Source organism: Lonchura striata, chromosome 19 (genome assembly GCF_046129695.1).
Source record: "Lonchura striata isolate bLonStr1 chromosome 19, bLonStr1.mat, whole genome shotgun sequence".
Lineage (NCBI taxonomy): Eukaryota > Metazoa > Chordata > Aves > Passeriformes > Estrildidae > Lonchura > Lonchura striata.
In genome coordinates, this window is record NC_134621.1 from 8,418,226 (window position 1) to 8,441,457 (window position 23,232).

The window sequence follows — 23,232 nt, forward strand, 5'->3', positions numbered from 1 at the left end:
TGAGGTGCAGTGGTGCTGAAAAGCTGCTCTGAAGGCACGGGATAAAAACACTCAATACCCCAAGTGGACATTGCTGTTCACCCACCGGCTTTGCCAGGCCAGTGTCAGGCGACCTGAAGCTTTACACACACAGGACTTAAAGTTTTAAGCACAAACACCCGAAGCCACCTGCTCCAGGCAGAGAGGGAAGAAATGAAAACAACATAAGGAAGGAGAAGTGCTATAACAACACTTCCCATTTATATCCTCCCACCTTCTAGCAATCTGTGCTTTAAGGCTTTTCTGGGACAAAAATAACTGTATTTGATGGCCATTTCTTCACATTTGGTTCTATTTATGCCCTTAGCTTGTAAGATACCATGACAATGTATTTTACGGTTTTAGTGTATGCAACCTGAAAAACATTTACTTTCGTTTTCAACATATTGCTGGATAATAATAAGGAGCATAAAACAATGAGTTAGTAGAAATGGTGAGTAATAACTTTTTGTTTATTTATACTGTTTGTGGGCATTAATATCTTCTAAGTCACCTCCTTTATAATAAACCAAAGCTGCAGTGTAATTTTTCCTCCTTTTAAAGCGATTCCATGCTTCTAATTATCCTTGCTATTTTTGCCTTTATTGACAAGAAATTCACAGCATTTAAGATCTGGACCTCATACAGATCTACATAATGAAAGTATAAAGGTGGTTTCGATCTGTTGTGTATTACTTTATAGCAGTTTTTAAAATTTGTTGCTAAGAATAGAGCAGGGTTTGCTAAGACTAGAGGTCTGCATGATATTGTCCTCAAAAGTAACACCTAAGTCAGGGTTATTTTGTTTATGAATAGCCAAAACTGTTCAAACCTCAGCAATTTGGAATTCCACCTTGCTCAACCAATTTTTTGTTGTAATTAATTATTTCTTTCAATAGCACTCCAACTTGACCAGTTTTGCTAATACTACCCCAGCAAATTTCTAGTAGAGGAATGCCCCCAGTTTTTTTCAGTAGAGACTTACTTATTTAATATGGCTTATGAAAAATTTTTAACCCCAAATACCCCTACTAACACTCTCCACCTTCTGACCCTACAGGCTTCCTGTTCCTGGTGAGTCTAAAAAAATTTTTTGCAAACGCTGTAAAAATGAATTATCTTTTCTTGTTCTGGTGCATTTATCTTAACACAGCTTAATTTGGTTTTGTTTGTGTATAACTCTGTGGCTCCTGTTACTGTGCTGTTTAATCTTTCTAAGGTATTAAAGAATTGAAAAGACTAAACAAAAACCCAGTCCCTGCCTTGTCTACACGCAGTTAAGTCTGCAAGGAACTCCTTTCAATTTACTTTGTAAAAAAACTTCCTCATTTTTCTGTTCCACCCTCCTAAGTTAAACATCCTTGGTTTTCCCATGTTCTCTTAGAGCCAGCACATGGAAACAAATCAACAGTTTTGCAGAGCTGTGTATGCAGCAAACTAAAATCTGTGTTTAGTTTAGTTTCGATAGCACTGATCTGTGTTTGCTTACACACAACAAAAGTTCTTTTGTGTTCCTGAGGTGGTGTGTGCACTTGGATTTGGATCGACAAATGACACCCGTGGGCTGCTGGAGCTCACAGCACTGAGGTTTTATTGCTGCCAGTCATTGTTCTTACGGTCAAAATTGGGACCTCAGCTGCCTTTGCCGTGCTTGAGGGGTTTAACGATAAAGGGCACCATTTTTTCTTTCAACATGGAAAACCCAGAATTCCTGAGGAGCATGCAATACTGTTGCTCAGAAAGGGAAGTAAGAGATTTTCACCATCCAACCTGTCCAATAAACTGCATGCTAGCGGCTAGTACAGTAACTTTCATTTACGCATTTTATTTTTAATAAACGTTTTAGCTCTCCTTTCATGCAGAAATGCCTTCGAACTGCCAAACCGTGGCAATTAACAGCAATCCCCGCTAATGGACATACAGGCCAGCAAACGTCCCGGGCACGCCTGCAAGGTCAAGTGGTGCAACTTCCCCCGCTCCACCCCCGCCCCAGGCCGGCCCTTTGCCCACCCCATTTACCGAGATAAACGCCGCCACCCGCCTCCTGTTCAGGTGACGGAGGCGGAACCTGACGGACAGGCCCCCCTCCCCCCGCCTTCCCCGCCGCCATTTTACGCCGCCGGCAGCGCTCGGCGGCCGGAGCGCCCCGGGGCCGGCCCGCGCTGCCCGGGGCCTCGGCCCGCGGGGCCCTGCGCCGGTGGCGGAACCGGGCGGACCGCACCGGCGCCCCTCACGGCACCGGCGCCGCGGCTTAGCTTGGGGCACGGGCTCTTTCTTTTGCTCCCCGTTCCCAGTCCAAGCGCAGGCCTGTTCCCAAGCCCGTTACCGAGGCGCTGGGCCCGCCCCGCTCCCGTAACACCGGCCACGACCGAGAGCACCGGACGCGCCGGGCGCGCGGCCCCGCCCCTTCCTGCGGCTGCCCAATGGGCGCGCAGGCCGCGGTTTAAATGGCGGGGCGGCCCCGGGCCCCGGTCGTTGGTGCCGCCATGGGCAGCGCTGAGGGCGCAGGTAGGGCCGGCCCCGGGGGGCTCCGACCGCCGCTCGCTGCGCCCGGCCCTGCGGTGGGCCTGGCCCCGGGCCCCGCTCCCGGAGCAGCGCCCGGCCTGGCACCCGCAGAGCCGGGAGAGACGACCCGGAAAGTTTCCTTCTCCCTTATCACTCCCCCTCCCCGCCGCTGCTCGCATCGCTGGCACAATTTTATTCAGTCATTATTTATTAAAGCTCACCCAGTCAGTTCATGCTTATTCATTTATAAAGCTGTTGTTTTCTTGTGTTACAGCTTTTTAAGATCTTTGCATTAACCTCCCCCTTCCCCTCTTTGTTCCTTTCCTGGCTACACTTTTAACTTAATAAAGCTACAGATGAACAGTAACTCAAGTGTTCCAAGACATCAGCCTGAAATGTAGATGCTGCTTTAACCTTTGGTGCATCTGAAACTTAAGGTGATGTCTGGAACTGATGGAGTAGAGAGATGGAAAAGTAACACTCCTCTGTACAGAAGACTGAAAACTGTACCAATTTGTTTCTGTTGTAGTAATTCTATACTTTTTTCTTCCAAAGGTGACTTATGTCTTCACCAATAAATTAAAGTTCTTAATGCTTGTTAAAATATGTGTGTTTCAAAGCACTTTGATCTTAGGACTCAAATTTTGAGGAAAATCACAATGTTAATGCACATCTTGTGCTCAGCAGAGAACTTGGTGTGACCACTTCTGTATTCTTCTAATCCTTAAATAATTAAAGTAGAATTTACTTTTTATGAGGAGTAGTTACATTAGCAGTGATGACATTGCCTAAGGCTATTAGAGAACCTGAGTTTGTCCGAGAAGCTCATGTTTTCCAAAAAAAGAACCTGTTATTTCTGATAATTGATAAATGGTGTATCAAAGCTTGGCTTGTTAATGTCTTGAAGGTTTAGAGGTCCTGGCTATAGACCAGATGCAAATTTGTTTTTCATTACATGGAAAAAAAAATTAACCTGCCCAGCCTCTGGTACTTCAGTGTTTTTCACTTCCCAAGTCCAGTTGGGTTATGATTACACTTAAACACTGTTTAATATTTTGGATGGATTGGTCAGCCTCCTGTTTGACCACCTCTGGTGGAGTCAAAGACACTTACAGATTATTTTCACTGTAAATAACCACATCTTTATTTCTGGGTCTTTCAGCTCTGACATTAATGATTTTCTTCTGTACAGATTGGGTTGATGTTGCCAATGATCTTTTAAGGGCGTGTCACATAAACCAGCACATAAAGCATCTCTCAGAATGTGGTGCTGACCTGTTTGTTTGTCTTTATGAATCAATCTTAGGAGAGAAAGTACCAGGTAGGAATAATTGCTAAATATGTTTTTTATTTTTGTCTCTGTGTATTTTGTAGCTAAATAAAACTGAAACTTGTAGAACTTCTACAGATACAGGGATTTAAAGCATTTGCATCCTTCCAAAGATAAAAATATAAGGTTGTCATTCTTGAAGAAGATTTAAGTAATATTGGCCAATTTTATTTTAACTTTGGACGGCTAAGAATGGCAGCTATGAAGATAGCCACAACAAAATTACTGTAAATTAGGCCTTGAAAGCTGTCTGTGGGCATAGTACTTCTGCAGGGTGTGAAGTGGCTCATTTTATCTTACAGCAGTGTTAACACTGAAGTTTGTGCTCATAAAATGCTTGATACTTGGAGTCTGCTAAGAGCTGAACTGTGATTTAACCCTGCTTTATCCCAACTCCACTGGACTTCAGTGACAGCCATTAAGCAAAGGCTATATATACAGATATGCATTTGCTTTGTTTATAAACTACTATCTGTAGGAAGTGTCAGACTACTGATTGCAGAAGATTTTAAGAGCACTGAGGTAACTGGCACCTATTGAAGGTAGAAGTCTTGTTAAATGTAAGTGCAGAACTAAAAATAATGTTCCCAATTAAGTAGAATACACTGCACTGCAATTAGTGTCTGACAGGGAAAGAAGAAGCCCTAACATAAACTGCAGTTCCAGTTTGATGATCTGAACTAGGTGTGTGTGCTGGGAGTGAAGGAGAAATGCTTTAGTAATTTCTCTTCATTAATTTAATCCTGATAAAACCCTCGCATCTTCCAAGGGGTGTTCTAAGTTTGTGTTCAGTATTTATGAATGGTTTTGTAGGGCCATATATGATACTTAGGCTTTTCATCAAGGACACAAGGCACTGAAAAAATACTAGCTTGTAAGCAAAAGTTAAAGTAGTTTCATTGTTAAGATACTTGCAACAAGCTATCCATTTAAATAGTCTAAAATCTATTATTTATTTTAAATAGATTTCATTGCTACTCCCAGAAGCCAAGAGGATGATGCACATAATGTACAAGCAGTAATAGATTCCCTGGCATTGGATTATTTGCAGGTCAGCTTGTCTCACATCACAGGTAAGTACTTGGTTTAATGAGACAAACTCAGTTGAATATCTGTGCAATTTAATTTAAACACTTTAAGAACCAGGTGTTACACAGCTTGCTTTCATACTTGCTTGGAATCTCTTCTTATGGTAGTGGATGCCATCAGAACACTGACCCATTGCCTTGGACATCAGGTCCAAGGAAAATAGATAAGAATAAGAAATGTTAAATTTAACATCCAGCCATGCTTCATCTGCCTGCCAAAGTGTTACCTGAAATCTGCTACTGGCTCAGGCTTGGACACTGGGCTTTAAGACATGACCTTGGAGCTTCAAAATTGTTATTAGATTTTTTAAAAGTTGGTAAGTAAAAAGCTGAACCGTGTTATCTGTACACAGATAACGGCTTTCCCTGAGTATTCCTATGTGTGGTCTCACACATCATAACCTGCAAAAGAATGAAAATTGCTTGATGAGAAGTATCTGACTTGGTGCCTGTACACCATGGCTGGTGTTTGCAATCCTGCTGCCATACCATAGATTGCTTCATGCTATAGTTTTATGTATAAGAAAAATATTAAATACCAGTTGTCCCTGAAAACATCCCAGACTATTTATGCAGTTACTGCATCTATAAACTTTCACTTATGGGAACTGGAAAGATGCAAATTTAGAACACGTGAAATATACTTTAAGCTTATCTATACAGTCATAAATAAGTGACCAGGTGTCTTCTGAGCTGACACCTTTACAAGAATTTCCAAGCACTCTTCTACAGAAAATGCCTGCTTTTGAGAATTTTTCTTCTGTGAAGTACTAATTATTAATATGTGTCATTACTTTCTCTCAAGGTGAGAACATTGTGAAAGGAGACAGGGAATCTATCAAAAACCTCCTCGAAATATTTGATGGCTTGTTAGAATATCTTAGAGAAGTCAGTGAAACATCTTCTCAGACTGGAGGTGAGATATAAACCCGAAGTGTTTCCAATGTAGTAAAGATTTATTTGGGTTTTTTTGTTACTTGTAACCTTGACAATGGAGAGAAGAGAAAGACAAAACTGACTCCAGGGGAGGAAATTTCAGGGATAAAGCTGAATATTTACATTCCTTATTTTCATAAACAATATTTAAATATAAAATTTTCCCCAAAACTTACATAACCTTTCTGCTTCATTCTTGTGGCAGAAACCTAGTCTAGACAATTCATGCTTTGTTAGTTGCTTTTCAACCTAAAAGTAGATGATTTAGGATTAGGATTCAAGGAGGAAAATGTTGGCTTTTATTGGAACAATGAGCAAATGTCCTTTTTAGTTACTAGGAGAGAAAAGAAACAGCAGCCTTTCCTGGGAGGAGGGTCTTGGGAGTAGGTCCATAGCAGGGTTATTTTGAGGAAAATGGGAGGAGAAGCTGCTGAGCCCTGCAGAGGTGTCTTACTGCAGGTATTCCTATCTCAGAGCTGATAAGAGCTGTCACCACTGGCTGTTCACTCTGTGAGTAAGGGGAGAGGGAGCATTTGGTGCCTGAGTTCCCTCCTGACCTGCTCCAGAGTGGACAGAAGAAAGAGGCCAGTAGGAATGTTCACTGCTGTTCCCTTCCCTCAGGCTGCCAGTTTTGTTACCAGTGGGGGTTAGTGGCTCGCATTTTCTAGCTCTAAGTCCACAGTTCAATCCTTTTCAGGAAGAATAAATGTTTATTAATAACTGGAACATGGAGATATATGGCAGTGGTATAATTTTTCAAAGAAGTTGCCTCGCCTCTTCTACTTCCCCCTGTCATAGGGAACATTGAATGTCATAATTTTATATAAAAAATTACAATGTTGATATTACATATAAACTGTTTTGATTATATTAGAAGTAGTAACTGTTAGTTTATAGGTCTAAGTAGTTTTCATGAAAATAATTACTTCTTGGTTGTTATCAGCTGAGATAAATGTGCTGTCTAGTGATGAAATTCAAATTGCATCTCAAGAGCAGCTGGAAAGCACTGCTGATCAACTTACAGAACGTACACTGCTCTCATCAGCTGAAAGGTGAGAACAATTCTGAGTATTTGCTTTCACACAGTGATTGACTGTGTATCTGTAGAGAAATTAGTAGGTTTTTTATGGTATAGACACCTACTGATTACATATTCCAAAAGGAATGTGACGTGACTCCTCTGGCTGGGCTAAAATTACATCTGGGACTTCTTTTGCCCTTGAAGGGTTGGTGATTTTGTTTCCCTTAAGTTTACTTTTTATGCAGAATGAAACAACTTGAAAATTTTGATCAGTTTTTAAGGCTGTAGTTTAAAAATTGATTAGTTCAGCTGAGTTCAGTTTGTGGTTGTGACTCGTGCTCTGGTTTGCTCTGTGGCAGCAGGGCCGTGTTTTGCATGGCTCCTCGGCAGCTCCATCTCGTGGGCTGCATGGGCAGAGGCTGAGAGAGGAAATATTTGATGGATTTATGTTCCCCCTTAGGTCCCCGTCAGAATATTTTATTCTAACTTGTGATACAGATGGCTCAGGATCTACCAGTGAATTAATTAAACTTGGCGATACTGCTTATTCATTTTCCAAGAGAGGAGAAGGTGAGTTTGGATGAGAAAAAAAATTAAAACTCTTCTCTAGTAAGATTTCTAGACTTTTTTTTTGTTTGTTTCCTTTAAAAAAGTTACTTCTTTCAGATAAATACTGTTTTAAATACTAGATTAAAAAAAAAAAAAAAAGCCTAGACAACCCACAATAAGGAAATATATCTTGCTGAAGTTAAAATTTCTGGAAGTAAATATTCCAGGTGTTATTTTTCATGACTCCTGCACTACCTTATTTGGATAAAGGTTTATTGTTTGGGTTCTAATTCAGTTTTACAAAGGCATTTTTTCTTGTTCAATAGAACAGGAGAATTCTGAAGGCTTAGTTTCATTTGTTGCAGTCTAACATGTATTATTTAAGACTGCAAAAAAATTAAGTTCATTCTTAAAGACTTCTTAGGAGTGCGTACCCCTTCAAAACTTCATGGATGGCTCTGAAAGGAGTAGTGTGCAGATGACTTAAATAGAGCTCATTCTTATTTCATATTTTTTATAAGATTATTCCAATTCTTTCTATTCTTATTGATGATTCATCTCCTCAAGTAGACACATAAAGAAATATTATGAATTATGAACATTTCATTGACTGGAGTTACAAATAAGAATTTAACAGACCTATTTTGAGCTTAGTATGGATTGCTGACACCAAGCAATGAGCAGACATTAAAATTATCCATCAAAACAGTTCATAGCCAGATGCTTTATAGATCTTAATTTTTTTAAGCATCCACTTCTAGAATTTCAGATGCCTGTACTTTGTCTAGCAGAAAAGGACACGGGAGTAGAAGACTCTGCAAGCACAGAGGCTCTTGCAGCATTGCCCAGACAGTTCTCAGAAAGTGAAAGGGGGACTGCAAATGAAAGGGAAGAGGGTGAGTATTGATTCTTCTGACAGCTCATCCACCTGATTTTGATTTAGAGGCATAGGGAACTAGGGTAGTGTGGAGGAGAGCTTTAGTCATGAATGGAAACACTTTAGTCATGTTTTAAAATAAATTATTTTCAGACAAGTGATATTTTAGTCTCTCAGAGTAGGCAAACTTTCATTATCTGGGATATTTCTGCTTAGCTAGGATTTGGCTTCAGCTAGGCTGTTTTTAATTTGTATTGTGGTTTGTATTCTTTTCTTTTGTGGTTCAAAACACTAAAAAGTCCTTGTGGAAGATCTTAACATCCAAAATCATGTTCTCAAGGCTAAAAAACATTACAGCATTGTCCTATGCAATCCAACAAAGGTGGCAGCTCACATTAGCTATCGAGACACTTCCCTTTATTATGTACACACAATGCACAAAATTTGTTCTGCTTTACCAGATAACACTTCAAGTTCTTTGTATTTGCCTCTTCAGGAGGGATGGAGTCTGTTGGTGCTGCTGAACCTCACAAAGGGAGTTTGAGTGTCAGTGCTACAAAGCTGGGGGAGCCTATCCAGCAGGCAATTCCTCTGCTGCCCCCGTTCCAGCCCTCGGATCCGGCATGGAGAGATTACCACAGCTCAGACAGACAGGCAGCAGCTCTGGCTTGCAGTCAAGCAGTGAACATTCCTACTGTAAGGAAAAACCTATCCCTTGATTATTTCATTTTCTTTTAGTAACCAATACTGCTTTCATTTGAAAACCTCCTAGTTTACTTGCAGAATGGGAGTAGATGGTCCCTGAAGAACACTTTTGAATGTGTCAGAGTTTATTTCAGTTCCAGGAATTTTGGATTGTGGATTCATTCTTCACTAAGTGTCCAGAGAGGAATTTAGTTCAAGGGGTGTGTTTATGTTATACATATATACATACACGTCTCCACAGTCAATGCTAGAGTTTACAGTATAGTAAACAAAATAATTACAGAGACTTTTATCTATCTATAGAATCAGCATTGATTTCCATTTGCAGACAGACTTAATGTATGACCTTCCTTTAAGCACTCTTCAGTGAATTTATAGAACATGTCTTGCTTTTTATTTCAGATTGAAAAGTCACTTACCCAAAAATTTCATGGTGTTTCTGATGGTCTTCCTCTATCCAGAAAGATCCCTGGTGAGAGAAAATTTTGCATCCTCTAGGGTAACTCCTAAGTGTTACAATTTTGCATTCATTTGTACTGGCACCACAAGAAACACTGTTTTGAATCTACTAGTGCATTTTTTTAAATTCAGCCACAAGTTCATATTTCTATCTCTGCTTTATAGAGAAACAAAAATAGGTTACTTTTAATCTTTTTCCTCTACTGGAAAAAAGTAATCCATGTCCCCGATTCAACTCCTTTCTTAGTTAATCCTGTTAAGATGGGTCTATACTATAGAAACCTCTTCCAGCAGATAAATCCCATGGCTCAGCTTATTCTGAGCAGAGAGACATGGACCAAACAAGCCGGTTTCAATTCTAAGAAAAAGCCATTAACTGCTATTGTAAAAAAGGTTTAGAAGCTATTTTTTTCAGTACTCATTTTCTCTGTTGCCTTGGAAACACTGCTTACCTTTTTTAGTTCCCATAGCATTCCCATGACACTGAACATTGAAGACTGGAGAAATTACCAAAATGAATGTTACAACTGGGTAACCGCAGTTGCTTTGTCATTCTAGTCTCTGAATAATTTGAATCCATAGGCCCTGGCTTGCATCTTTTTTTCTCTTGTTGCCCACATTAGTAGGCACAGTGCCATTAACTCACACGTACCTGTCATCTGCTTCTGCAATAGGAGAAATGCTGGGAGATGATGCCAAGGACAATGTGACAAAGGTACATGTTGTATCTTTATTTTTGGAATTTCAATCAGTATTTTTTGATTTCTGCTTAATTATTTCTGTTATCTTGTGGCATTATGGGCTTATTTCAAACCTCCTTTAGACTTTCTTTCACCAGTATACAATCAGTGATGCAGTGTTCTTAGACTATGATTATGTGCAGTCTGTGAGTCATGTCAGTTCTCAGTTCTTCCTGGAGTTGTTTGCTCCAAAATGTACAGAGGCAGCACCCACAGAGATCTATTTATCACAACCAACCAGTTACTGGTTATCTTGGTTTTTAATCAAAAATGTACAAAGCACAGGAGTACAGTCATGTCCTTTTTCTGAAGTGTATCAGCATTCTACAATAGTAAGAATTTTGGGGGTTTGGCCAATAAAACTTAGATGTACTACTTTTTTAAAGATCCATAAACTTCTTGCTATATTCTCTCCTTTTATTTTCCTGCATTGTGCTTTGCTTTTGAAAAACTGAATAATGCAAAACCCACAAATTGATCAGCAGTTACCAATCTGTGCCCATAGAAATGTGTCTGTAAAGGAGGTTTCTTCCTCTGGAAACACAATTTTGCCTTCTGCAACCACAAGAGGTACTCACAGACTTTGCTTGTTCCAATAGTTTAAACAGCTTTCACTTCTACATTGTCTCTGAAACTCATTTTCCATTGGTGCATTTCCCAGGATGTCCATGCCAAGCCCAAGCTATTCCAGTTTGAACAGAGAACTTACCAGGCAGAACTAAACCAGTGCAGCTAAATAGCACAAGGACAGGAGTATTCTCTTTTGGCTTGCTGTGAACTGCAGCTCAGTCTGTACTAAGGGAAATTCAGTTTATTTCCACTACCTGGCATCAGTCCCAGGCTGATGAGGTGCAATGTGGAGATACTCATTACCTTAACCTAGCCCTGTTCTGGTTCCGTGGTTTAGCTTTGAACTGATCTTCCATATTTTTGCTTGTCCATTTCTTTAAATGTTAACTCTCTAAAGCACACTGTCTTCAGTCAGGAGCCTAGAAATAGAACTGATTTTATATATCTATACTCACAGGGTTTGGGATGGTTCTTTTACAGCATCTCTACTCATGTGATCTATAAAACCTTCATTTACTCATTTTCCTAGGTGCCTCTGGTATGTGAGTCTTCTATATCCACCTCTTCTTTAGAGGAAAAGCTCCCGTTACGTGCTGAACAAGTAACACAAACCCCAAGACCTGAATCTCAGCAATGGCCTCAAACAACAAGGCAAGTTCAGATTTTTGGTAGTGAATCACACTGGCACTTTGATTTCCATGGCAAGCCAACCCCCTCCTCCCTTTTAAAATAAGATCTCTCTTTCCTTGGCTGTGTGAAAGAATAATTCTAACAGAAAGATTTCCTGGTTTTCATGACATATACTTATTTTGTTAAATATGGTTATAGGCATTTACACATTCTGCTTTACTTAATCTTATAAAAACATGCTTAGGCAGGAAGTGAACTGGAATTGTGTGAGATAATGCTCATCATCGAGTTTTTATGACAGAAATGAAATCTGTTTTCTGTTTTAGCAAATACAAGAATTCCACCACAGATTCAGCTGAAGATTCACTTTCCCACAGAACAACAAAGGAAAAAGTGCCTGAGGAAGAGTTTAATGAAGCATCAGAAAATCTGTCTCGCAGGCTAAATGAACTAGATTTAGTAAGTGCAGTCTCTTCTTTGTTGAGCTGAGCAGTGCAGGTTTAATAATGACATTGGAGAGAATTAAGAATATCAGTGCAATATGCATGAAAAGGAAATCTGCAACTAACACCGGGCTTTAGATCATTCAAACTTTAGAACTGTCTATTGAACCTGACCCCACCAAAAAAAAAATCTATCCCTTAGATGCTGAAGAGAGCTTTGGGTGAGCACACGAGAGAAGAGGAGCTGACAGATGAGGACAGCCTGTCCCACCACAGTGACAGTGTCATGGACTATGGCCGAAGGATAGCTGGGAGAGGTAACGATCCTTATGCCAGTATTGAGATGGAAACAAATATAAAAGAAACTGCTACACTGAATTACAGTTAGTTACTAAGTTTTGTATTGCTAGTTAATTTCTTTTTTTTTTCTATTTCGATTGCTAGTTCATTTCTTTGATCCAAACCTGAGCTACAGTAACAGAATTGCAACTGAGTTTCTGTTTAACACTTAAAAAAACCATGGTAAAACTTCGCAAAAAAATACAAGCGAAACACAGCTGCAGTAAAAAATGCATAGAAAATGGGGGGGCGGATAGAATGCAAGCTCACAGGATGTGGTTCTGAAATGAGGGCCTACTCACAATACACTTCACTGGGTTTTTTTGTCTCAAATTTGATACTCAGTGAATGATCTTTCCCTACAGGCACATCACGTCCAAGGTACCGGGGCAGGCCAAGATCCCTCTCTCCAGCCTCACCCTTATCTCAGCACCAGGAACATAAACTAAGTGGCAGCGGAATAGGCCAGATAAAGACAATACGCAGCCACCTGCAGGAAGAAAGGAATGAAAGAACAAGAAAAGCAAAGGTAATTTTTAGATTGGACCTTGTGGCAATTCTTACCAACAGTTATACTAAAAGCACCAAACCAGAATCTTTCATGTAATGGGGGCATCTGGTCTCCTCTAGTAATAATATACTGTTTATCTGTAGCCTGCTGAGGAAGAGACTTAAAGCCCAAATTTTGCAAAAATTAAAAGTGGAAGAAGCTACTTTGGCCCATGCAGCAACCAAGTTAACAAGGTGGCTGTATGGACTGGTTATTTCCTCTGACAAGTGCTTTTATTTTTATTTTCCAGCTGGTCACTAAAGCTTATGAAAATGAGCTAAGAATTTTTGAAGCGAGGGAGAAGTGTAGAATTTCCAAGCTCAGAGAAGCTGCCAAGGAAATGGTAGGTGATGCACTGTTGGGATTGCTGGTTGTGTTTTGTTTGGTTGATTTTTTCTTTTTAAATTTGTCTAGAAGGTCTGTCCAGACACTTTTGGGAACAAAACCTCCTTGACTTCCACTGTCATAGTTACAACACTGTACAACTGAAGTAGTAACTTTCTAATGTAAAGTGCTGCAGAAGAGCTGAGGTTATGCAATGATGAGATTTAACCTTTGTTTGAACCCTGACCTGCATTTTGTAAATTGTGGCCTTCTGGAGAATCCAATGCAGTATGTCCAAGTTCTCATTCTAAAGTCTGAAAGATATTTAAGTTCTGATGGCCAAACTGTGTTCTGTCAGTGTTTCCCTTCTCATACCTGTTCTCCATCTGTTTTACATCTGCTCCTAAGGAACAAGAGTACAAAGAAAATGTCTTTCAAGAACCTCCAAAAGTGTCTCAGCGAGCAAAAGTTTATTCTAGAAAAACCACACCTCAGTATCCCAAATACAGCCAGTGGATTCCAAAACGAGGGATCATGAAGCCAAAGCAAGCAGCTCCAAGTAAGAACTGCAAAACTATACTTGGTGGAAAACTGGCATCTTTTGAAAGCATGTGTTGAACTCCAAGAATAAAGGCTCCAGTCCAACATATACCAGTCAGCTGTAGCATTTTCCCTTCTTCTGACCTCTATATGTCTGGATTTTTGTTAGGGAAGATAATGCTTTAAGTAAATGTAAACCATCAGTGCACAATCAAATTGTGACCCATTTGCTGCTTCCTTAAAATCCCTTGGATTATTTTCAGGGCTTTTTTCCATTGCTGCTACTCCTGTGCTTATTCCACTACAGTCTGAGCTCTCCTGTTATTTTTCTGAGCATGTATCAGATTTTAAATTGGGCCTGTGGCTAGAGCTGAGCCATGTACAGGTCACTGAGCAGGATCTGTCAGGCTCCTGCCACTGTGGTGTTAATGCTGCCACTGATTCTGCTGAGCAAGTGATGCTCCAAGAAAGCCAAGCTGCAAATCCTAGGTCCAGTTTTGGTAACTAGCACTGTGCATGCCTATCTGTGCTATCCTATCACCAGATAATCTCCTACATATCTGGATGTTGCTCAGCTACACTGCCTTATTTTTTTCCAGTTTTTGAAGGCCATATACTTGGTAAATATCCTTTTGTTTCATCTCCCCATCATCTTTTCCTGCCAGAAAGATCAAAGATGTAATGGGAATGAGCTGGTTGTAAACCAGTTTATTTTGCACCTGTTTACTTGACCTGGATCTGTCATTGCCATGGCTGTGCTGGCTTTATTTTAAGTTGCTGCAACCAGAGAGAGAGCGAAAGCAATCACTGATTAGTGATGGCCATAACCATGTGAAGAAAGAAGGGTATTGCTGCCTTAGTTGGATGTGGTGGGGGTAGGGAAATGACATCTGAGCTATAAAATGAGTTCTTCAGAGAAAACAACAAAAGACTGGGACTGCTTTCTCTGCTGTTGTACTGGCAGGATGGTATGTCCTGCTGGGCTTAGCTTGACATGGTAACAGCAGCATGGTGATTTTATACAGTGTTCAATGTAAAATATTTCTTGACTTATGCTGATACTGTCTGGATGAATTTACAACTAAATGTATTCTCCAGGAATTTATTGCTTACCTCTTTATCTTACAGTGACAATAAGAGACAATGACCTCCTCTTGCAGCTCCTGGAGGAGTTTCCCCACCTGCACATTTCCCCCCGTACTCTGAATAAAATGTGGCATCAGCAGCTTGCACAAACTGCACACCTCAAGGCACCCTCTGCCAGACCTAGACCAAACCTCCAAAATGAAGTGAGTATTTCCATTCTTACCTGCTGAATGTCAGCAGAGATACCCTGACAGGGCACCTGCACACCCACAGCACAGAGTGGAAGGATGTTGTGGGAGCTTGGTTAAATAGGGATGTACAGATTTAAATACATAAGTTCAACTTTTCATCAGCCACTCAAGTATTATGGTCCTTTGAAACTGGTTTCTTGAGTACTGCCTAGGGTTGCTATTGCTTTTTTAAAAGTGTTTTGTAGTTTCCACTGCTAGTTCTATACAGTCTTTTAGTTTAAAAGTGAGTAAAAAGATGAAAAAGTTGATTAACTTATACAAGGCAACTCACAACCCAGACCCCAAAAAATAGCAGAGAGGCAATATTTAAATCTGCTACATAGGACAGCTTGTCCTGCAGCATGATGCAAGTAATTAGCTTTTTTTTAAACCTCCAGGTTGAACAAGCCTTGAAGAAACATGAGCTGCTTTCTGCAATTATTAAGAAAGATCAAGATCACAGCAAGAGACTGGTATGTTCTTTGAAGACTATTTGTTACATAATGCAGAGATTTCATATGGAGCTATCTAAAATGCACATCATGAAAGTTGCTTTTAATCTTATGACAACTTCACACTTTTTGAGTAGCTGTGGTCTCAAAATGCCACATGATCTGTTTGTTGTGTGGCTACTGGGGTCATGGGAATGGAATATTATAACACTGCACTGTTGCTCTAAAAGGTAAAACAAATTCTAAAAAAGTGCAAGGAGAAATCTGAGATTGTGTCTCAGCTCCTGTGACAGTGACACGACTTTGCTACCTCAGTGGTGATTAACGCTTTAAACCTTAACTGCAAAACTGGGTTACGGAGAAGGTCCTTAGTAAAGGACCCTAATTAGCAGTGATTAACAAAGCTTTACCTGCAGGGGTATCTCTTGGCAGTTTGGTGGTCTGACAGCTGCTGCTCTCCCTTTAGCAAGAAATCAAGCAGCGCATCCACCGGCAGAAGTGGGCTCAGAACAAAGTGACGGAGAAGCGGCAGCAGATGGCCCGGGCCAGGAAATACTACGAGGATTACAGGGTCCAGCTCCGGGCCAAGCTGCTGCGGGCGAGGACGCGCGAGGAGAGGGTGAGCACGAGGGGCATCGCCCTGCTGGGCTGGAGTTCTTCCCAGGGCTCAGGTCGGGAAGTTCAGTGCTGCACGTGCAATGACCAGAGCACAGCCAGGATGAAGCAGCTGATAAGTCAGGGCCACAGATGAAATGGTTCCTTCTCTGGAAATGTGGATCCAGTGCAGGGCAAACCACTGTGAAACAAGAAAAGATGATTTATGGGGCTAAGAGGAGAGAAAGGGTGAAGTATCAGTGTGGAAAAACAGGGCTAGTAACATGAGAAATTGGGGAAATGAGTTTTCAGAAACAGTAGGATTAAGAAGTTGTTCCTACAGTCACCATCCAAAGAAAACAATCTAAAACTTCAGTTAAGGGAACTGATCAAACAGGCAGCCATGTTATTCAGTTGTATTTGTTAAACAAAGTGGAATTAGTGACAGATATGATCTAATTAGGGTTGGACATCAGAATGAGGGAAAGCAAGTAGAGTTATTACACTCTGCAAGAGCAAATACAGAGTTGGCACCTTTCAAAATAAAAGATTAGAAGTTTACTGCATAATCCACTGGTAGGGATTTGAGAACTGTTTGCCTCAAGCTGTGAGCTACAGCTGGTAAGTGTTCTTGTGGAGGAATGGAAAGCCTGAGTCCAAGCTGGATTTCCTGCTGCTGGAAACCTGGATGAAGGTCCTGAAGTCAGACTGCAGAGTACAGGGTGGATTGTAAATCACAGTGCATGTTCAAAGGCCCTGGCTTGCACAGTTGGGTCATCTGACTAAACTGACATGAAAAATTATTTTATCTATCAAAATTTCAGCTAAATGAGTAATACAAATCCAGTTCAGCTGTATCTGCACCACCATTTCTAGGTACATAATAGTGCTTTTTCATGAGCTATGGCCTATCCTCATGTAAACACCATTCCATCAGGAGCTAAAGCAGCTGAGAAATGTAAATGTATAATACAGGTTCCTGGGAAAGTTTCAGGTTTGCTTTTTTAATTGCTGGCAGATATTTAAAAACTTATTTGAAGAAGGCTTAGAAATTCAGAAGCAAAGACTGAGGGACCTGAGAGCTTATGCTCGGGAGAAGCGTGATGAGCAACGGAGAGAGCACCAGATTGCGCTGGAGTCTCTGGAGAACTATTACAAAGATCAGGTAAGGCTTCATCTCGATCAGAAAGATCGTATTTTTCCACTTACAAGTCTTTCTTGAATTAGTTCAACTCACACACATTATGTTTAGTTTTCCATGCTAGCAGAAGCTATATCTCAAGAATTCCAAGAAATCCAAACCAGAGAGAAAGCACAAGCACAAGTAAGTACTCGTTAATTTTTTCCAGTTGCCTTTTCTTTTTACATGCTGTGGCTAATGTCAGTATTTTCTTTAGATGCTACAAAAATCAAAAAGTGAAGTGCGATCAAAGATGGAAAAGGAAATACAGCAACTGCAAGCAGCAATCATGCACAATGATGATGACACATTTTTTCAAGAACTAGAAGCAGACAGACTGAGATCCAGACTTCAGATTGCTTCCTTCCAGTACAGCCAAAGCCACTTCTTCTAAGACTTGGGTAAATGTCACTGCAGTCCTCCCTGGCTAAGATGATCAGAGTCTTTGAGAGCTGCTATAATGGGAAGATGGTGTGAGGCTGGTTTTTTTTTCTCCAGAATATCTGTTTTGTCATTTTGACCTGTCAGGAGTGGAGCTGCTGGGATCTGGGATCTCCGCAGTGCTTTTATGATCACCAATAAAGTTTCTGAAGTACTTTTTGCCTTCTTAGCAATGTTAGGGTAGTGTTGGGCTCTACCCAGAGGAAGCTGGGATGAAGTCAGAGTGCTTTAGTGAAGTTTTCCTGGTGGAACAGTTGGAAGCTGAGGCTTCTCTGCATCTGTGCTGGGGCTGTTGCTGCTAAGCCAATCTAACACCATTAGCCAGAAATCATGGATTGGAAAGCTCACAAAGCACAAGAAGATCTTTAAAAGAACATCAGAGGTTCAGGTTTCCTGTGAAAGGCCAAGTTAGAGAATGCCTGCAATAAACCTGACATAAGTAACTGGGAATTTAAATATTTAAATACATTAAGCAAGGGAAGACTATTCTTCCACTCCTGCTTCAGTTGTATTTGCAATGTTAATGTTGCTGGCCTGATAAAATACAAGGGCATATAAAATACTTTCTATGCTACAAATGCACCGGGAAAAGTAATTTGAAATATAAAACAATGCAGATTCTTCTAAAGCTGTACATGATTAGCTTCTGCAAGAGGTGAACCCTGTGAAGGAACCATAGACAGCATTCCTAATCCTGCACAGGGCCACACTCACAGGTGCAGCCTGATTACTCCATCTTCAGAACCAGAATTAAAGAATGATTAATTATTTCACCAGTCAGCTTTTACCTTACTTCAGGTTGTAAGGTCTGCTTCGAGGCAGAGCAGGAGCTGACAGCAGGCACTGCACCTATTGTAGCATCTTCCAGTGCTATAAAAAGTGCAGTGCCCAGCAGGAAATCCAGGTTTCACCAGCCAAACACTGTGGAGGTGCCAACACAGAGGGATGAGGACTTGAAGCAAGAACAGTTACATAAAACCAAGCTGATACTAATGAAGCCAATTGCTCATACAGACTGTCTGATAAAAGTGCAACTCTTAATTAGTTTACCTTGGTAGTAGAATAGTTCTTGCTTAAAATTGCTGTGAGAGAAGTGATACAGGAACGCTGGATTTAACTGCACTTTACATACAATATTTAATGGTTGCCATGAGGGGGTGTCTCTGATGGAACTGACAACACACAGAATTCACACTCATTCACTGAAAAAAGAGCTAAACAGGAAAAAAAGCCCCCAACATCTGAAGGAGCTTCTTTTACAAATTAAACGAGCCACCTGCTATAGCATGAGACACCTCACTGCAAAAATACACATCTAAAAAACACACCAAACCTCTCCACAAAACCAGAAACACAAAACCCTGACCTATCCAAACCTTTACAGGGAGTTGCTGTAAGCCTGGATAACTTTAAGCCTCTAAGGGACAGTATTTATCACCTAAGTTGATGAATTTTAGCAAGTCTTTACCAAATTTGCCTTTTTTTCCCTCCAGGAAGATGGTGTAGCTTTGCTGAGTTTTGAGGAGACATCTGTTCACCAGTGCTGAGGTAAAGTCCTTGCCAAGCCATGCCAGTACCTGAGGGCCAGAACTAAGACCTGCTGTGTTTGACTAGAGCGTTCAGCACACTCTTCACTGTAGGTAACAGCATGTAGGAAGTCACCAAGTTTCAAGTATTTTCTCCTGAAATAAAGTCGAGTTACTTAAAAAGGACATTGTTACATTTTACAGATTTAATTAAGAAAAACTTAAAAACTTTTAAAACCATTGATGCTGTGACAGTGCAAACAGCATACAATTTATTGCTCAACTTCTGCATGGGTACATACATTAAGTACTTAAAAACCATTTTATACAGATTTTTTTTGTTAAAGCTCATGTAACAGCTGGGTGAAAATACAATGATACCAATGCTAAAACACTCTGTAATAAATACAATGAAAATGATAAACTAAGAACTGTCAGTTTGTGGAGAAGTAATTACACTTGTATAAACTAATTACAACTACAGACAAAGCTCTGAGGATGTGTAGAGCCAGGAACCTACTACATAGTGTAAAGTACAACAAATGGCACCTGTTAACTGTGTGGTGCTGTTTAAAAAGATGCTACATCGAGCTGGAGGATGGTGCTGTGACAGAGGAGCAAAGCTTGAACTTCCATCAATGCAGCCTTTTAAACGCACCAGGAGTTCAGTACACATGTAGTGTTGTGGATCAGGAATTTCAAAATAGCTTGTGTGCTCTGGACTTTAGTACAACACAAAAATTTGGTACAAATAAATCAGTTTAGGGAAACTGAACCTATGTGCAAAAAAAAAAAAAAAAACGTTAGAATACATACTGTACAAAGCACCGTTACAAAACTCTTTACACCGAGAAATTAAATCCTCTGAAACTCAACTGTGAACTGTATATTTGAAATCTACAAAAGTCACTGTTCATAATTAAACATTCATAATGAAAAGCAACAGCATAAAACCATGATGTGACATCTCTCTAAAACAACTAAAGACTGGATAAAGTAAAATCCAGTAAGAGGGACACACTGAAATAAATATTCACATTAATCATGGGGTGAAAGTCCAAGGTTAAAATGCAATATTAGGCTTAGCACCTTTTTGAGGGGAAAGTAGCTGACATGTTCTTGAAACAAAAGTTTTGGAAAGGAATCAACCCTTTACCACTTTCAGATAAAAATCTGACTAGGTGATGAGGTGCTTTAGTTAAAGCTCTCAGTCTTTATGAAGGTAGAAAGGCACTCAAAATACTTGGTATAGTCATCCTCATCTGTCAGCTATGGAAAGTTCAATGCAGACTTGTCTAGTTTTGCCTGTAATATATTAAATTTACAATATCTGTAGCAGTTAAAAAAATTCTCAATGCCATACCAAAATGCTTAGTAGAAAAACAGATGTACTGCTAAGGCTGCTGTGAAAATGAATGTAATTATCAGCTGACCTCAGGTCTCTATTCTGCAGAGCTCATCTCCTCCCTCCACAAAGGTGCCTTGGTGACAGCAAGGTGACCATAACTATGCATTCAATAAATCCACCAGCCAGATTTTATATTTGCCATGTTCTGTGGCCACAGGCTGGGCAAGCACGGGGGGGGGTAAATAAAAATAAACAAACCCTTAAAAAAATCACTTCTGTCAGTGCTGTGACACTGAATCCTCTCCTGTGAACAGTCCCAAGAACCTGTCTGTAAAAGCCCTTCAATGGTCACTGACACGCTCAGACCTGGCAGGGGCTGAGCACAGGCTTTGGGCAGGGCTGGAGCCACGGGCAGCATTTGGAGTGACAAACTCTGGGCAAGAACCTGCTGTGCTCCCCCAGCCCTGCACAGGCACAGGGGCAGCTTCCCTGCTACCACAGGTACCTGAAAGCCCTGAATGGGGAGCCCAGCAGGGATGCAGAAGGAGCAGCCCTTCAACAGGAGTGCAAGAGTCCACTGAAATGAAAAGAAAAGGCTCTGCTGTATTTCAAACCTGGCTGTCACAGCAAGTCTCTTGGCTTTCTGTTTACATCCCTAAGTAGCCTCATCCTGCAGCCAGCTCAGAAAGGGAAGCAAGTCCCTTGGAACAAACCTGCCAGCAACAGCTGTACAAAAGAAATAATCAAACCAACATGTGGCTTTGGCTCACCAGATTCTCACCACAATTCTGTAAAAGTAGTCCCTTGCCCACTATTCAACACAAAACATCCAATAGTAGTTTACTCACTGTGGCAGTCAGACTTGGCAGAGCAAAATTTAGTTTAAGTGCCACAGAACAGACAGCAAATGAGCTGGTTCACTGACTTACACTGCAAACATGGAACAGCTGGTTACATCCCATCCCTTTAGCATTTTCAATACCTTTGACTTTCTTCTCATTGGCAGTGAAAAAATAATGCAGATTTGATGATTAATTGTAACCTAAGTTACAAAAACACAACACTGATTGGAAAAAAACTGCTACTTATTCCAAATATTCTCATGGCTGAGAGGAGAATGGCACTGTCTGAAGCAGCCTGATTTATCCACATGCCACGAGGAGATCAGACAGATCTCAAATGAGAATTTCCAAACTAACATCAAAGTTCAGTTCCCTCTACTGGTAGTGCATTTTTCTCCCCTTTGAAGAGATCAACCCATGCTATAAATCATATATATACTTACTTCCATCCCTACAATCAATAAATTATGTGCTCTTACAACCTCATTTCCAAAGCACATTACACATATTTCAGTCAATACACCATTTTTCCTTAGCTGTAACTTAAACCCACGTGTCATAAGCAGCTGGACAGAGATTACAACATGTTTTACCTGATAAATCTTTAGCATCAACAAATATAGAATATGATTTGGCTGCATTCAAACAAACTTTGGTTGACTGGACAGGATGGATTCTGGAACAAACTGCTGACAGGCTTCTGCTGGCAAAGCCCATCAGTGCTTCAACAGCTGAAAAATGCAGTGTTTCAATTTAAGGTCAAAAGCAACAGAAAGTACTCTTGACAGAATTGTTAGAAAAATGCTGTTTAAAAAAAAAATAAAAACATCTACTGTTCATTAAGAAAAGGTTATTCCACGTGTAAACACAAGGACTGTACCAAATAGTCTGTGTCACTCACTAGAAATTCTGCTGGAGGAATCTGACAAGTGATATAAATAGGACCCCAAAATGTCATATTTGGAATTCCTGCTTGAAAAATATTTTTAAAAGCCCCTGTGGTAACATTTACCTGGAATTTACATTGCAGAATATAATGGTTTACTATAAGAAAATGCAGTTAACATGTAAGTGGCTTTCATTAAAAAGATTAATGATTCTTTCAGCCAATTTTATGCAAAGTTAGAATAATCCAAAATACTTTTTTCCAAAAATAGCAGGTATAGATGCTGTTCAGTATCATACATTTAAAACAGGCTGAAACGTGACTTGTACCGACTGCTGAAGTTGTGTCTTGGTATCTGAGAATAGAAATCAGGTAGGCAAATATAATAGATTACCTCTTACAAAAATAGTAGTAGTCTTTAAGTATAGAATACTGCTTAACTGTTGAAATGTAGGAAAAGTCAGCATTCTGTATGTTCAAGATATTAGTTTTTAATAGCAGCTGAATGATCCTATGGCAGGAACCACAGAACCTATTTTCTTGAAATAAAAAATTAAAAAAAATTAAAAAAAAAATCCAAAAGTTGTCCTTTCCCTCCCAATGTCCTAGTGTAGAAAAGGGAAAGTTTCCTGTATTTCAAGCATTTCTTGAGTCTTGGCTGAGGGAAGGAAGGGCTTTCTGGCTGACAGGAGTATAAATAGAGTCTGGGAGAGGCTGGGAGGGTCATTCCACAGCAAAGCCACAGGTCTCCTCGATGGCCGTGAGCAGCTTCTCGTAGAGCTTCTCGTAGCTCTCGTAGGCGGGAATGTCGATCCTGTTGAAGCTGGGGGGAAGCAGAGAGGTTTCAGCTCTGCACCACCACTGCCAGCTCTGTCACCCCTCACTGAGCTGCAGGTGCTGCCAGCAGGGCTTAAGGAGCCACCCAGCTCCATGAAACAAAAGCCATCTCCAGGCTGCACACCTCTGCTGCTCCCCGAGGGACAGCTTTCATTATGTCATGAAAGACAAAACAAGGGAGACTGC

At 40.5% G+C, this 23,232-nt stretch overlaps 2 protein-coding genes across 2 annotated transcripts in view; one reads left to right on the forward strand and one right to left on the reverse strand.

The window, feature by feature from the left end:
• The first annotated feature begins 2,391 nt into the window (after positions 1-2,391).
• Positions 2,392-19,557, forward strand: CEP95 (centrosomal protein 95). The gene is made up of 23 exons (XM_021537199.2): positions 2,392-2,526; positions 3,716-3,844; positions 4,819-4,926; positions 5,747-5,857; positions 6,821-6,929; positions 7,359-7,468; positions 8,239-8,343; positions 8,821-9,020; positions 9,432-9,501; positions 10,163-10,203; positions 11,328-11,449; positions 11,755-11,887; positions 12,074-12,188; positions 12,576-12,739; positions 13,011-13,103; positions 13,493-13,643; positions 14,753-14,913; positions 15,339-15,413; positions 15,859-16,011; positions 17,005-17,151; positions 17,239-17,310; positions 17,384-17,567; positions 19,101-19,557. Exons 1-22 carry the CDS (start codon positions 2,466-2,468, stop codon positions 17,558-17,560), a joined length of 2,607 nt encoding a protein of 868 aa, XP_021392874.2. The 5' UTR covers positions 2,392-2,465; the 3' UTR covers positions 17,561-17,567; positions 19,101-19,557.
• The window catches only part of SMURF2 (SMAD specific E3 ubiquitin protein ligase 2), a 59,447-nt gene continuing 55,592 nt past the window's right edge, over positions 19,378-23,232 (reverse strand). The window contains exon 19 of the mRNA XM_021537207.3: positions 19,378-23,032. Coding sequence (XP_021392882.2) covers positions 22,933-23,032 — 100 coding nt within the window. The 3' untranslated portion in view covers positions 19,378-22,932. The remainder of the gene's footprint in view (positions 23,033-23,232) is intronic.